This window comes from Meles meles, chromosome 7 (genome assembly GCF_922984935.1).
Source record: "Meles meles chromosome 7, mMelMel3.1 paternal haplotype, whole genome shotgun sequence".
Lineage (NCBI taxonomy): Eukaryota > Metazoa > Chordata > Mammalia > Carnivora > Mustelidae > Meles > Meles meles.
Genome location: NC_060072.1, coordinates 4,158,213 through 4,174,828, shown reverse-complemented (window position 1 = coordinate 4,174,828; position 16,616 = coordinate 4,158,213). Strand labels below are relative to the sequence as shown.

At 59.0% G+C, this 16,616-nt stretch overlaps 1 protein-coding gene across 2 annotated transcripts in view; it reads right to left on the bottom strand.

Moving 5' to 3' along the window:
- Positions 1-15,940, bottom strand: part of KIAA0930 (KIAA0930 ortholog) — a 36,434-nt gene extending 20,494 nt beyond the window's left edge. For both annotated transcript variants that reach the window (XR_006819709.1, XM_046013151.1), the window contains exon 1: positions 15,521-15,940. Coding sequence is in view for 1 of the 2 variants with exons in the window: in XM_046013151.1 (XP_045869107.1) it covers positions 15,521-15,734 (214 nt within the window). In the remaining variant the exon portion in view is untranslated. The remainder of the gene's footprint in view (positions 1-15,520) is intronic.
- Positions 15,941-16,616: the final 676 nt, after the last annotated feature.

Genomic DNA, 16,616 nt, shown 5'->3' with positions numbered 1-16,616 from the left:
CAAAAAGGAAAGTAACCGGTGAACAAAAATGCAGGAAAACACTAATCTCACGAGTAACCAAAATTCAGTATGGGGCGCCTGGGTGGCTCAGTGGGCTAAGCCTCTGCCTTCGGCTCAGATCATGGTCCCAGTCCAAAGCGAGGAGCGAGACTGGGCGAGAATTCAGGCTCCAAGCAGCACAGAGCAACGATCGGACCTGCAGTCACACACACCTGAGGTCAGGTCCCGAGTCACCCTCGCGCTAGCCAGGCAGCCACTCCATGCGACCTCTCTGGATCTCAGTGACCCCATCCATGAGATGGGTCCAACCTCCCACCCTCCCAGAATCCACGGTGAGGACCAGGTGAGAGGCCGACAGGAACGCCCTTTGTCAAATTCCCTCCACATGTGGGTTCGTGGGGACGCCCTGTACCGCCGCTCTGCCTGTCTCTGTCCACGATGTGGCCTTTCCCCAGGCCTGCCGAGCAAGAGATGCCTTGGGTCACAAGCCCAGGCAGGTGCCACTCCAGCAGAGAGCTCCCTAATCGCCCCAACTCCCTCCATCCCTGTCTCCCCGCCATCCGGCCGCCATGGCAGGAGGTTTTCAGGATCCCAATCAGGGGACAGACCTGGGGCAGCCCCTGATGCTGAGTCGCTCACCTGGGCCACACTACGGACCCTCCACACCTGAGGGCCCAGCCTCCCTGCTGGCCTGGGGCCCTACAGCAGCATCGTAATGGCCCCCTTCTCATGATTCGTGATCCTTCTGTTCTAGAGCAGCCACGGGATGAACAGTATCGCACCAGTGCTCCTGGGGGAACTCAGGCGGCGGTTCCTGCGAAGCCTCTGGACACAACATTTCTGCCAATTGGTCAGCACGGAACCTTGCTTTACGTGTGTTTGTTTTGTGACACCGATTTAATGGAGCGGCGGTTTGTAAACACTGGACACGAGGCCAACAGCACTGTAATTTGCGTCGGAACAAACACATGCTACTTCAAACACGTGATCTAAAAACAAAAAAAACCAACAACCCCCCCAGACAAACCATGTGATCTTCTCTATAAGGGCCGGTCACAGCCTTCTCATGCCTGGGACAGGCTCTAGCATTCTGCTCAGGGACCATTTTAAACAGCAAAATCACCAACACGGGCACAAAATGCAAAATACAGGCACTAAAGTGTCCCCAAACGGACACTCGTGGAGAGCATGACTGAAATGAGGCTGAGGGTCATCCCGTTTGACCTCGGGGGGGAGAGCGCACCCACTGAGCTCCCCAGGTTTTCCGCTTTGTGCATATCTGCAATGAATCGTGGAAGTGCCGTAAGTACTGAGTTGGGGGCTAAAATAAATTTTAGCAAGCACGTGAATTTGCAAACATGGAATCCACGAATAATGAGGACGGACTGTCCCAGAAATACTGGCATCCGTCAACTCCAAAGGGCCACGAGGATCCAGCTGCCTCCCCTCCCTCAAGCTACTTATTTTCCATTAACCAGACCTTTGAAAAATCATGAATTAGATTTTTGGGAGGCATTCCTTGAAACCACTCCAGCGCTCTTCAAGACCATTCAGCCACACGGTTAAGCCAGCTAGAGTAATGCCCTCATTAGAACAGTTTCCGGGGCACCTGGGTGGCTCAGTCGGTTAGGCGTATTACTCTGGAACTCAGCTCCGGTCTTGAGCTCAACATTGTTGAGTTCGAGCCCCATGGGGGGCTCCATGCTGGGAGTCTACTTGAAAACAAAACAGACAGTTTGCAGCCATTAAAAATGAGGACCATGCATTACAAGAGAAAAAACTGTCCAAGAACTACTTCTAAAAAGGGTATGTTGGAGTAGCACGCCAAGAGATGTTTTTGAGAGGGCAATTCTACCAGATCCTCAAGAAACAACAGCTCCAATGCTACTGACACATTTTTAGAGCCTAAGAAATTTGCACATTCTTTTAAGCAAGGAGGCATAATGTTGATTCCAAAAATAGAGCACGCACACACACACACACACACACACACAAGGAAAGTACAAGCTAATCTCACACATGGAAAGAAACACAAAAATCTTAAATACAATATTAAAAAGAACCAAGCAATCCACTAAAAGTGTATCCCATTTCCAAGCTGGATTTAATTTAGGAATACAAAAATGGTCCAATATTATGAAATGTATTCATATATTCACTATACATTTACAGATCAAAAGAAAAATAATATACGATCATCTCTATGATGCTGAGAAAACTCCAGTAAAATTCAATACTCCTTCTTGATTAAAAAAAAAAATTCTCCATAAAATGAGAATCAAGGGTATTTCCTTAAGTATGATCTATAGCTCAAGTAGAAATGGAAACAAGTTAAATATTACCGCAATTCACTATGATTAACATTGTTCTAAAGGTACTAGACACGTTGCAGTTAGACAATGAAGACGTTAATAACAGAATTTGTGATAATAAGGTAAAAAAACATTTCTTACAGATGACATTGTACCTGACTTGGAAGATGCAAAAAATTCTATTGAAAACATCAGAAGTCATACGTACAAAGTCACAGAACATCCAGAAGCCAACACCTTTGAGATACACCACCATTCCAGTTAGAAAGCATAATGGGAAGAATTATTCCATTCAGAATTTTTAAAAAAGAAAAAAAAACTGACTTGAATGATTGAAGGTTTGTGAGCTCTTAGGTAGGGATATTCAAATCACTGAAGGAGAAACTCCACTAATTTGTTAATTAGCATGAGCCAATACAATGCCAAGAGAGTGTTTCAGAATAAGCAAGAAGAGCCAGGACAATTCGGAAAGAACGAGGTGGGGACAGGGTTCATATCGGTGTTAAAAACCCACAGCAGAGAGGTAGGGCCTCCTGTCACCCCTTGGTGTTGCAGACCTAAAGCCCCTAGAACTGTGGGATGCCTCTGTCCTGCCTCGTGCAGAAGGCTGGCTTGCAGGAGAAACCAGCCAGTGGGAAGAACAGGGACCCGTAACCCAAAGGATCCTAGCAAACAAAACACGGAGTCTCACCCGACGCTAAAAATACAAACCCCAAAACAGCCCTTGGCCCTACAGCGCCAACCAGAAGCTGACTCCAACAGAAACTTCTCCATCACTTTCCTGGACAGATTTGGTAACGTACACACTGGTTGATTTCTACCATTCCCGCCCCCCGCAGAACGGTGACTTCATATCTGTACCATTTCATTGATTCTATCTTCAGACAAACCTGGAAGCCAACCACCTCCCACAAACCACCATTCCACCCAGAGCCCAACCAGCAGCTCGCGCCGGCCCCACTGGCGCAGCTTTCTAACTGGTCAGCTGCTGTCCCTTCCCGGCTCAGAATCCCCTTGCGTCCCGCCCACCCTTTACTCAAGTGCCTACCTTCTCCGCAAGTCCTCCCCAAACCACCGGGTTTAAAATCGCCAACCCCACCCCGAGCTTCCCGATCCCACTTCCCGCTCCTGCACCTGTCACTACAGAACGGCGTCTGCATTTTACCTGTTTATTTTGGTGGCTTTCAGCCTTTTCTTAGGACAGGAGCCAACATGCTTTTTTCTGCAAAGGTCCAGACGGAAAATACTTCAAGTTCTGTCTCAACTACAACATCGCCCCGGGCAGTGCGTAAAGAAATGAGCTTGGCTAGGTTCCAGCCGGTTTATTTACAAAAACAGGCAGCCTCAGAACTGGCCCGGGGCCATGGTTTGCCAACACCTGGGCTCCTAGGACTGGGCTGCCCTTACACGGAGAACGTTCGCTCCGTGAAGGTCTGTGTTTGCACTTCCGTCATTCGGTTCGCTGCCGCATACTCAGGCCCTACAATAGAGTCTGGCCCAGAGGAAGCAATAAATTTCGGCCAACGGAACAAGCAAGTGACATGAACTCCGTGACTGGTGAAACCAGGACGGTACTGCGCATGAACACACAGATCCACGGCCGAGCTCAGAAAGTGCGGAAACAGGAGACGCGCTGTGATTTCCTGCGCGTCAAGGTCGCCCTTCAAACCCGCAGGATGAAGACGACCAGCCTTGGGACCACAGGCTAGCGAGGGGGAAAGAATAAGCCTGGGCGCCTGCTCATGCCAACATAAATTCGAAAAGATCAAAACGTTTAATGTTAAAAGTAAAATCATAGAAAGAAAAAAAATGGTGGGAGAACTTTTTTATTCTCTCAAGAGACGAAAAAGTCTTTCTAAGTAGAACACCAAAGCTTTCAAGGAAAAGATTCATCGAACGACATAAAAATAAAAAATGTCTATGGGGAAAAAGCCCCACACGCGTCACAAAAGAAAACAATGCACCAGAAAAACTACTGGAACTCTGATCTTGTGTCTAATTTCCCTAATAAATAATAAGCTTCATGTAACGCATATATAATAAGACAGAATAGGGGGGCCTGGGTGGCTCAGTGGGTTAAAGCCTCTGCCTTCGGCTCAGGTTGAGCCCCGCATCCAGCTCTCTGCTCAGTGGGGAGCCTGCTTCCCCCTCTCTCTCTCTCTCTGCCTCTCTGCCTACTTGTGATCTCTGTCCATCACATAAATAAATAAAATTAAAATTAAATAAAATAAGACAGAACGGAAAGCAAAGGGAGATACAAACAGCTTTCCGAACATGAAAATCAGCTCAACTTCATACAGTAAGAGGAATATTCTTTGAAAACCACCAAATTCTACTTTTCACTTCGCAGGTTTGTAAAAATCAGAACACCTGACCACATTCCCAGGGGGAAGGGAATGGAGAGAAACAGGACTTCACGTCTGGCTGATGAAAATCCCCACGGAGATGGCAGGCCACGAAGACCCGCATCTGCTCACGCCTTCCAGCCGGCAAGTCCACCCCCGTGGGTTTTTTCCAAATTATGTAATTATGACAGCGGTGTTTGCAAAATACTGCAACGGCCCCTAAGATCTCTGGGATAGAGGAAGTGGGACCAGGGAGCGCAGAACCGCGACAAGAGGTTCTCACTACTAAGGCAAACAGCTGGCCGGGAGCTGGCCGTGACCGAGTGAGGACTGAGGTGAGGTGGGGGGGCGCAGACACGAAGCAGTGTGGGCACCGGGCTCCCTCCAGGCTCCGGTAGTCCCAACAGGTGCCAGCGAGCCCAGAACCCCTGGAGGCCCGCTTCCCACTTGTAAAAGGGTATTTAGGAGGGAATCCACCTCTCCGCGCTGCTGGGCGTTTGCAGGCGGGGACCTGTGAGGCCTCCTGCAGGGTGGGCCCTGGACAGGCGCCCAGGTTAACAAGCATGGCTCACGCCGCTGCCACCGACCGGTGTCAGAGAAAGGAGACTGTCACCGCGAACCTCCTCACACCCTTTGGATCTGATGCCCTTGTGGCACGTTTACCTACTCAAAAGTCTCAAAAATATATCATTCTTCCCCAAAATTATTTTAGTAACAGTGCAGTTATTTGGAAAAATGCATAGGCGAGAAAGTTTAAAAAATAGAAACAAAAAAGCAGGCCGCCAAAGTGCACAGAAACGCCTCAGTGAAAGAAACCGTGAGGCGGAGGGAGTCAAGCAAATGCCCGCGGGGGTCAGGGCTCAGAGCGCCGGAGTTGCCCTTCCTGTTCTCCAAACTAGAGACGCCCGTGAACTTAAATGCCACCGAAGGCTGTGCCGGGCGCTGTGCTCAATGCTTACATTCCCGGAGTCCACACTCGGAAGTGGGTTTTATTCACCAGTGAGGTCACGGGCCGTCCGAGGTCATGGGCACTCCCCACCCCCATCCACACCTGGTCCCGTCTGGAGCCAACACTGACCAAGGACCACTCTCTGAGGCCGGGTGCTGGGCGCTGGGTGGGGGGCGGCCGCGGTCCCCTGGAGCTTCAGGGGAGGCCTGATGTATCACACAGGTGTGTGTGGTCCGCCGTGGCCCGAGTCTGCAAGAGTCAGAAGCACTAGGGAGGCTCCCCGTCTATGGAGTCACACCGAAGTGGGCGGAGCCAGGGGCAGGGCCGCCTGGTGTGGCCTGGCTAGGGGGTCTGGCGGGGAGCGGTGGAGTTGGGGTCTCTCTGCGGTGGGGAGGTGCCTCCTGAGGGCACGCCTGGCTTGGCAGCAGCCTCTGCTCCGCCTGGCCCCTCCCAAAGGCGGGGTGGGGGGTGGGTCAAGTGGCCTCTCTGGGGCGAGTCCAAGGCAGCCCTCAGCCCCCGGTCGCTCCCCCGCACCCCTGCAGTGGCCCGATGATGAATAGGGCCTCTGTGGTCCCCTCAATAGGCCTTTCACCAACTCGTGCCTCTCAGTGCTCCTCGCAGGCTCGAGCCCTCCCTCGGGGCGCAAGACACAAAGCCGCTGCTGGGGCGCCCTGGCTGCGGGGCCGAGGCACTCAGATGGAGAAGTGCCGGTCAGACGGGTCCCCACGCCCCGGCCAGGGCTCTGCTCCGGCCTCAGGGAAGCAGGGCTCTCAGGGCAGCAAGGGGGCTGGGTCAGGAGAAGCCCAACACCCCTGCCCGCTTCCCTGTCTTCCTGAAGTCCGGGCTCCTTCTCCAGACAGCCCCCCAGTATGTGGCGTGGTCCCCCCACCCTTCCTCCCGAACCAAACGCCCGTGTATCCACCGCCCGCCACCGCCCGCCACCGCCCGCCACTCCCCTCGCTGAAGAGTCTCCGCCCTGACCGTGCCTCCCCCGAGTCACCTCCGCTCTCACCACCCCCCAAGCCCCTGATGCCTCTCAGCTCGTGCTACCCCGCCTCTTTCCATCCTCCCCGACACCCTGCAGGGTGAAGTCCCCATCTTCATTCAGCTGATGAGGAAATGGAGGCTCCCGCCTTGAGTCACCCGTCTGATGTCACCCTGCAAAGCCCCAGCCTCTGCGAGGCTTCCCAACCCCTGAGCGTCCCGCCCCGCCCCTACCCGCCAAGGCAGTCCCCTCCCCGCTGGCAGTGGGACCAGCACCCGCACAGGGCAGGGTCCCCAACAGCGGGTGCGCAAGGGCTAAAGCGTAACTGGGAGGGTGACAAGCCCCGCCAGCTCACAGCACACCCGGCAGCTCCGAAACTCACCCAAAGCCTCCACCACCAAGGGCCTTCCTCCTCCCTCTGTTGCATTTCCAGCCCTCGGGTCACGGCTGGGATCACCCTAAGAGCTGCCTTCCTGGGAGAGGAGAGCAAGAGCCTGACTCAGGTCACCCAGAAGGACCACAACGGCAGGTGCAGCTGGGATCCAGGCCAGGGCGAACCCGCACCGGCTCCCAGAGCCGCTCTGTAGGAGGCCCCCGGCACAGTGGGAAATAGACCCTGACCCTGACCTCAAGGTCCTCTCTTGGGGTGGGGCTTCCGCCAGACTGGTCCATCGCCCGCCGGCTGTTTCCAGAGGCAATCCTCTGGGCTCCCCCCACCCCTGCCACTCAATGCCCTCCCCCAAACCTTTCCAGGTTCAATCCCGCCCAGCAGTTTGGGGCCCAAAGAGATGCCCCCCAGTCCGCGGCCCACCTCCTGGGAGCCGGGGCCTTATTCCAACTCCTGACTCACTGCTCTGCTCTGACGTGTGAAACACGGGGCCTGTAAGACAGGCTGCAGGTCCCCTGAGGAAACTCTGAGACTCCCACAGGCACCCAGGCAAGGCGCCCCATCCCAGACAGGAGCTGTGACCTGTGACCTATGACCTCCCGGCTCGCTCCACCCCCGCCCCACCACTGGGGCTTGAAATCACTTGGTCACTGCACGGCGTTCCTCCTCCCAGGGCCTGAGCTCTTTCCCCTGAGACTGGGGTCCCAGCCCTGTGCTACGCAGCTTCCTCCTCAGAAGGGCCCCTCCCACGTACACCTCTGCCCCCCCCCCCCCCCGTCCCCCTCTCCCCTCCCTGCTTCATGGTGGAGACGCGCGGTGGGCGGCGGGGCTCCTGCTCTGGGCCACACCGGGCTGAGGCCGCTCGGGGAAGAGGTGCCAAATGCCGCTCCTCGGGGAGACAGACGCGTCTGAGGGGACACTGCAGAGGCCACGGCCTTGCGTCCCAGAGCACTGGGCCCGTGAACACCGTGCCCCGGCGGCTCTGGGCCTCGCCAGTTCCATCTGCCGACGGGGCGAACACAGCCTCAACTCAGGACCACCACGGGAAGGACGCAGTGCTGGGCGCACCCCCGCCTGCGGGGGCTGCTCTGCTCCCAGCCTCCTCCGGAGCCCACGGGCCTCCCCAGCCTCCCCGGGGAGGCTGCCGGCCCCAGAGGACCGCATCCCTGTGCCCTGTGGCCCGGAACGCAGCCACAGCTCAGGAGTCCCACCATGGCGGGGGGGGGGGCGCTCCTCTCGGCCCCGGGTCAGGAGGAATCCCGAGTCACCCCAGGAGGCTCTGTCCCCCAGGCGGGGGGCTCGGAGGCTGCGTAGGCTACAGCCCGAAGGGGAGGCCACGGCTTGGGGTTGTGGGATGACAGGGTTCTCGTTCCCCCTTGTGTGGGGTGGGATTCGGGGTTCTTCCTGTTTCTGCCTCTTCCCGTTTCACTTCCGTCAGCCTGAGCCAAAGCACCCGAGTGGCAGGGACCTCCCTGAGGCGTGATGTCACCGGCCCTGATTGTCACAGGTGGCTGGGACTCAGGCGCCACACCTTGGGCTGAGAAGGGTGCTGCGGGTCAACCTGCCTTCCCTCACTTTGTGTAAGAGGCCAGCGAAGGCCAGAGGGAAGGGTCTTACTCAAGTCGCCCTCACAGGCCCCCTGGATTTGGCCCCGGGCCCTGTCACCTGTCCGGGCAGCCTCCATGATACTCTCTGATGCTCTGGGTCTGGAGACGGGCCTCTGCCCTAGGGCGAGGCAGAACAGCCATCATGTGCGCATCCTACCCGCCCCCCCCCCCCCCCCCCCCACAGAGCAGAGGCCCAGAGAGCCGCAGTGATCTCCCGGAAGCAGCACAGCACGGGGGGGAAAATTAAATCTGGAACGTTCTCTGCTGTCTTCCCCACTCTGTCTCTGCGAAGGAGGCCCTCTGTGAGGAATGCCCACTCAAGGGACACCCCCCAGGAAACGATCACCTCTTCACTGCACGGGTACCCGTCCGCCGAGCCCCCACTGCCCCCACCACACGGGCTCCCTGCAGCCGCGTCTGCTTCCCTGTCTCCCTCTGCTCATTCCCCCTCCCTCAGATACATAAATCTTCAAAAAAAAAAAAAAGATAAACAGTAACCACAACTCCACCTACAAGGGAATAAATTAAAACCGAAGCCCCCTCTTTCTACTTCTGCCAACAGACATCGTTCAGCCAGTCACTGGTCAGGAAGAGACACTCAGGCTAGCTGGGCACTAACGCCATGTCGCGTCAGACACAGGATTCCTTTCATTTATTTATTTTGAAGATTTTTTTATTTATTTGTCAGAGAGACAGAGAGAGAGAGCACAAGCAGAGGGAGCGGCAGGAGAGGGAGAAGCAGGCTCCCCGCTGAGCAGAGAGCCCCATGCGGGACTCGATCCCAGGACCCCGGGATCAGGACCTGAGCTGAAGGCAGACGGAGGCACCCACATGTCCCAGGATTCCTTTAAGAGGAGGGGGTCCCCCTCAAACTCAGTCGCGGCTTCTGCTGCCCTGGGTTGTGCAAAGGCTCCACCCCAAGCTGGGTTTTCCCTGACTTTAGCCCTTAACCCTGGTCGATGTCTCGGACCCCCCATTTGTAGGTCCAAAAGCAACATCCCAGCCCCCATCTGTGGCCAATGGGACCTGGGCGGGATGTGCTTGAGGACACACCCCTGCCTTGCCCCTCACTGGCTTCCAGCTGTACCCCCTGCAGGGGCTGGGGGGTGCAGGGGCGGGTCAAATCAGGCATTCATCCAGCCCTTGGGACCCGGGGGTGGCAGGGTCCTCTCTGAGCCTCGCCCCGCTGTCTGTGACGCCACAGTGTTAGGCTGCTGGACTTCCATTGCGAGTCTGGACAACATGGAAAATGTTTTAGGAATTTTAAGTCAGAAAGCATGACTAAGAAACTACATAGAGAATAACGAAGAATTCTTTAAAAAGGCTTTAAAAATATGGGAAAGTAAGCCTTTGCCAAGTTAATAGTTGTCTCTGGGTGACTGCAACTGTGAGTAATGTTTTCCCCATTTTCTCAAATTTTCCAGTTTCTATAATGTGCACGGAACTTTTTTTTTTCATCGGGAAAACATTTGTTTGGGGATTCCGAGGCTGTTTTCTCACGAGGATCCCGCGTGGGGCTCCCGCTCCGCGGCCTCGGGCTCTGCCGCTGTCCCAGAGCCGCCCGGCCCGGCCCGGTGGAGGAGGCAACAGCCCAGCAGCCGCTGCGATGGCCTGCAGGCCCAGGGGCGCCCGACAACTCAGCCCACTCTGGTCTGGCAGAGACACCCCTGCAGCCGGACCCTGGGGCTCTTTAAAGTGGGAGGTCCTTTCCTCGGAGCTCCCAGAGTCTCTGCCTGGGGAGAGGACCGCCCCGCAGCCTCCGGGCTGCTCCAGCCCCACACACGGCCCGAGGCCGGAACCCACAGGCCTTAAAAATAGGCCCAGGAACCGAAAGAGGCACTGCCCCCACTCCAAACGGTCACACTTCCTCCCCCGAGCACGGGCCCAGGACCAGCCTGGCCTGCCTTAGCTGGGCTGGAGGGCCCGGGACCCCAGGGAACCCCGGGAAACTGTCCTCGGGGAGTGCACAGCAGGCTGCCCCCCAGAGCACACATTCAACCCCAAGTTCACGCAGGGGCACGGGGCCCGGTGCTTCACGTCCCTCCTAATGACAAGGGCAACGGCGAGGATAGGGTCTGACCCTGCGCCAAGTCTCAGCCGCTCCACACGCCCGTCCGCGAAGCCGTCACTTCTCATACGATTCCCACAACCCTACAGACTCTGCCGTCTCCGCTCTGTGGGGTCACAGGCCCCCAGTCTTCCCTTCCAGTCACGTCTCCCACCGAAATCTCCCGCCCCCCCACCAAAGTCCAGCCGCACTGACCCCTGGCAGGGGGGTGACGGGCTGGGCCACGGCTGGACGGTCCTTTTCCCGATTCTCAGACTGGCCCCAGGTGTCTGGTGTACGTGGGGGTTTAGCTGGGGCAGAGGCTCCCCGGAAGGCAAGGTCCCCCTTAGTGCCTTCTCGCTCCTTCCATGAACTCCCTGCAAGGCAGGTCCTCGCCTCTGACGGGTCTCACACAGACCCCAGTCCTGCCACCTCCCAGCGACATGACCTTGGGTGAGTCCGTTTGCTCTCTGAAGCTGCTTTTCCCATCTGCAAAATGGGAAACTAACAGACCGCCAGGGCTGCCCGGCGCACAGTGGGCGTGCCGGGTCCCAGGCAGGCCACCCACAAGCCAACAGCCACCACACTGCCCGAGGCCCGGCCAAGGGCTCAGCCCCAGCTCCCACACAGCTTCTGGCCTCTCCTCCTCGGCCCAGGCAGGCCCTGCCCCACCGCGGCCCCCTCAAAGGCCACCCCTCGCACCAATCCCCGACCAGCCAGGGTGGGGGGGACTCCCTCCTCCTTGCCTCTGGAGGGAACCTCTCATCCTCTGACTTGGGCCCTTCCTCAACCCACCTGTGCCCGGGAGCAGTGCACACCTGTGATGACCAGCTGCCAGCACCCTGAGGGCATGTGTGGGCTGGGGTCCCCCTCCGCTAAGAGCTCAGGTTTAGACAGATTCGGCCCCTTCCCGGCCACGTGACTAGGGACACGTTACTACACCTCTAAACCTGCCTTTGCTCATCAGGACAAAGAGAAGGGTACAACAATACCTACCTTATAGGACTGTTTCAAGAATAAAAGGAAACCTTGACCATGAAACTCTCCTTTGGCCCCACAGAGAGAGAACGCCCTCAGCCACCTAGAAGGGGGCCAGAGGCCAGGCAAACAGCAGTGCTACAAAGGGCAGGCCTCGGCAGGGCCTGAAGACAAGCAGCGTGAGGGGGCCCCACGCCTCCCAGCACCTGCCTGTCCTTGGTGGACACCAGGTGCCGGGGCCAGGTCAAGTCCACGGGGCCTTGCCGGACGTCAGTGGCTGAAAGGGAGCCTTCCTGCCCAGCGTGCTGGAGCTGACGCCCCAGGCCCATGAGAGAGCCCACGCCCCAGAGGAAGGATCAGGCTATATCCACTTCTGGTCCAGATGTCTGCATCGCCCAACATCTGGGCGTCGGACCTCCTGACTCTTCCCAGCTCAGAGAACCCGGAGCCCCACGGAAGCTCGCTCAGCCAGCCAGCTTGGTTCTTCTGTTCCCTGGAATCCCAAGCAGTTTCCCGTGTATAAACCACCCCCAGTCCTGCTCGGAGCAGCTGCTGCCGGCAGGGTCTTTGCTTCGGCTGTCACCGTGCACCTGGCTCCTCTCCCTCCTCAGCTGTGGCCTCCCGCAAAGCAGGGTCAGGCCCGATCCCCCGACCCGGCACTCACGAGATGCTTCCAACACAGACGCTGCTGAAGGAAAGATGCAACCATCATGTCTGCACCCACAAGGGGCCTTTCATCATGACAGCCGAGCGACAATCCCTGTGTGGGGGCACCAGTCGCACTCTCCCATCTTAGAGGCTGTGACTCAGAAGTGACAACAGTGTGTCTGGGGTCGAGCGTCGCCACCAGAGGCTCCCTGACACCTCTGAAACCACCTCAGGGAACACGGCATGCTTCTGAATGACCGCAGCTTTAATGACACAGCAACGCCGGTCTGGGCGGTTGAAATTCCTACATCTAACAGGTTGTCACAGCTGTAAAGGGAAGAAAGGGGGAAGTGGTCCGTGGGCTGTGTCCAAGTCCTGGGCTCCTGTCTGGGTGCACAGGCCAACCACCGGGTCCTAACTCTACTTTGGCAATAGGTCACTGTTAAGCTTGGCCCTCTCTGAGCCTCCCCTCTCTCACCTGATGAATGAAAGATGGTCAAAGTGAGCCCTGCTAAGAGGCCAAGATTCCACGTTTTATACACACGCTCATTCTTAATTCATGAGCCCAGAGAGTCTCTCATTTGCCTGCTAAATGTTTCCTGGGCACCTGCTCTACTGGGCCAAGCCCTCGAGGGGCTCCCTTGCTGGGGAGACAGTCACACAGACTCTCACAAAGCCACAACAGGCCCGATCAACCCGCAGACGTGCACCCGGTAGGCAGAGCCCAGGCGGCGGGACAGGACGTGGAGGAAGGGTTCCCAGAAAGCGGCAGCGCTGGAACGGACGCTTAAAGGGACACCTGTAGGCATGTGTGGGGGAGGTGAGAAGGGTGGCTGCCCAGGAAGAGAAAACAGCAGGCCTAAAACCCAGGGCATCAGAGCACTGCAGACTGAGTTCAGGGGAATACGGAATGGGCGGGACGGGAGGATGGAGGCAAGACAGGAGACCCTGCACGGGAGGGAGGCCTGGGTGCCAGGACAGGAGACCTGGGGCATTTCTCCTCCCCAGACGTAGCACAGCAGGCCCTGGGGGCCCTTGCTGGAGGCATCCGAGGGGGCAGACTCCGGGGGCAGACTGGCCAAGGGTCAACGCCCGCCGTGCCGCCTCTGCGCTGACCATTTTTTTTTTTTAAAGATTTTATTTATTTATTTGACAGAGAGAGATCACAAGTAGACAGAGAGGCAGGCAGAGAGAGAAAGAGAGAGAGGGAAGCAGGCTCCCTGCTGAGCAGAGAGCCCGATGCGGGACTCGATCCTAGGACCCTGAGATCATGACCTGAGCCGAAGGCAGTGGCTTAATCCACTGAGCCACCCAGGCGCCCCGCGCTGACCATTTCTACACGAGTCTCTCCTCTCTCTGAACCTCTGGATTCTCTGTGGCACGGAGAGGATATTCCTATCTGGCAGAGTCAGAATCAAACAGTACACACAACGTCCTTGCACACAGTAAGCACTCCGTAAACGCCAAGTGCTAGAATTAATTACTACTGTCCTTAAGGAATGGCCCTGTGGGCTCCTTGGGACAGGGCCTGACAGGGGAGAGACAAGGTGCTCAGTGGTCGGAGGGCGGTGGGAGAGCGCTGACATGGAAGTGGGGAGGGGCTGCGTGGAGCTTCCCGGCAAGCAGGGCGGAGGGGCCTGCAGCAGATGGTCCCGCAGACCCCTCCCATCGCAGACAGCCTGAGCCAGGTGGCAGGGGCACCTGCCACCTGGCGCACGGCCCAGCACACAGTAGGTGCTCAGTGAACATTTGCTGAATGAACAAACAAGGATCCTTCAACATCTGCGCAAAACGAAGTCATGACACCTTTTCAGAAAAGACACCCAAGAAACCCATTTCCTGGTCCATCCTTACTTGGTAGGCACCCCCAGTGCCCCGCCCGCAACTCTCACCCCTGCCCACAGGAAAGGTCCTTCCTGGGGCAGGCTGGGCTGAGGGGACAGGTCTCACGCTAATGGAACCCGGCCTCACGCTAAGGGAACCCGGCCTCCTACAAAAAAAGGAGGACTGGAAGTTATTTCCTCTTCTCACTCGCTTCCAGGGCGTGGCCTGCTGAGGGGCCTAGAACCCTAGCGCAGCGGTGACCCCGCTGCTGTGTGACCTCAGAGGGGTTATGTTGGCTCTCTGGGACTCCCTGATGGTGAACGAGGAGGGGACAGGTAGAATCTCCAAAGCCGACATTCCCTGCTTCACAACGCTGTCACACACCCCCCCCCCCGCCCCTCCCCAGAAATCCCCAGCTCAGACTGGGGGCGGGGGTGGGGTGGGGGTGGCTGACAATGTGGAGTGAAATGCTTTCCGCATGAAGAAGGGAGGGGTTTTTCCACGTAGAAAATGAAAAGCCCACCCTACAGGGGAGGGGGCTTCTCAGCTTCAGTCTGGGCAGGATCCACCCCGAGCGATGACCTCACACCCAGCCAGGCAGGGAGACCCCACCCACACCTAACAGTCCCAGGCTCTTCCAAACAATACCAGCCCCCCCCCCACCCCCCGGCACCCCACAGCAGACAGATGACCTAGAGCCTCAACTGAGCGGGGTCACACCCAGAGATGCAGCAGGTCCTACACTCTGTGCTAAGTGGGTGGCTTCAGGGGCCAATGCCCAACAGGTCCCCACTTGGAGGTGATGGGGAGCAGGCGAGGCAGTGCGGAGAGGTGCAGGAGACAAAGGCTTCAGGAAGCTGGGGATGGTGGCCACGACACACTTGCAGGGAGGTGTGCCTGGACCCCACTGGGCCCTGCCCACACCCCCCGTGCTGGTCTCCTGGTCTCCCCAGATCCCACGCCCACACTCCCTGCAGTGGAACTGAAGCCCCGGGGAAGGCTTCCCAGGGAAGGGAGGGACCTGCCACAACCACCGCGAGGAAGAACGGTGAACAGACATACTCGAAAGGACAGACAGAGGGAGACACCGAGAGACCCGGGAAAGGGGAAGAGACCCAGGAACAGGAGAGTGCGGAGTCGCTCTTGGGACCGAAATCAGAGACCAACACACAGGGACACAGGAAAAACCTATACGTGGGGAGCTGGGGGCGCACGGAGGAGGCCAGGACACGCAGGGAGAGAGACAGACAGAGACACACGCACAGAGACACACGCAGAGACGGAAGCGCACAGAGACCGACCCGGAGACGCACGCAGAGACGGAAACAGAGAGACGGAGACGCACGCAGAGACCGAGACATGGAGACGGAGACCCGCGCGGAGACCGCGGAGGCGCGCACTGCCCCGGCGCCGGCGGCCCCGGCCCGCCCCACTCACCGAGGCCGCAGACCTCCCGGCGCAGGCTGAGGCGGCCGCGCTCCTCGGCTATGGCGCGCAGCATGCGCTGCAGCGAGCGCTCCTCGGCCTCGGCGCCGCCCGCAGGCTCGGGGGAGGCGGCGGCAGCGGCAGGGAGGGCGGGCGGCCCGGCCCGGAGCCCCGCGGGCGCGGGCGCCGAGGCGCAGGCCCGGCCCGGCGGCCGCGCAGAGGCCATGCCGGGCCCCGGCTCATCGCCCGCGCCGCGCCCGCCGGGGCCCCCGGCGCGCCCCGCCGCCCCCGACCCGGCTCCGCCCGCCGCGAGCACCAGTGAAGCCACAATCCGCCTTTGTGCGCGTCGCCGCCGCCGCCGTCGCTGTAGCCGCCGCCGCCGCCGCCGCCCGGCTGCCGAGCCCAGGGAAAGGAGCGCAGCTCCGCGCCGCCGCCGCCGCCGCCCGCGCGCCTCCAGGCCACCGCCCGCCGCGCCCCGCCCCGCCCGCGCCCCGCCCGCGCCCCGCCCCCGCCCCGGCCCTCCAGGCCCCGCCCCGGTCTCTCTCCGCCCCTCCCACTTACCTTCGGCTTTGCTGGGCCCCGCCCCGCCCTCGCCACCGCCCGGCCGCGTCCGGAGTCACCCCCTGACCGCCCCGCCGCGCCCCCGGCTCGGGCCCCGCCCCCCGACGCTAATAGCCCCGCCTCCTGCCCGCTCCCGACCAACGAGGCCCCGAGCCCGGCGGGCGGGGTCTCTTCCCCACCCCCACCAAACCTGGCCGCTCTGGCCCCGCCTCTCCCGACGCCAGCCAGGCTCTTCCTCCAACTGGGGTCGGGAGCCCGCCTCGACCTCCCACGCGGTGCCTCCTGGTCTTCCCTGGCCTTGGCCCCTGCGCCCACCTCCTCCAGGCGCTACCCTCTCGGGCGTACCCGAGACCCGCCCCCGCCCCCAAACGTTGTGCTGCGGTTTGCCCGCCCTCTCTGCGCTCCTCTCACCCGCGCCTGTCCCATGCGAGAACACTTTGTCACCTGCTCCCCACGCTGCCACTCTCCTCCCGGTCCAGTTGCCGAGGAACTTCCTCGGCAGAACCCGGGGAGAGCTCACCCGTCCCCATAAAGTCAGAGGGAGTCC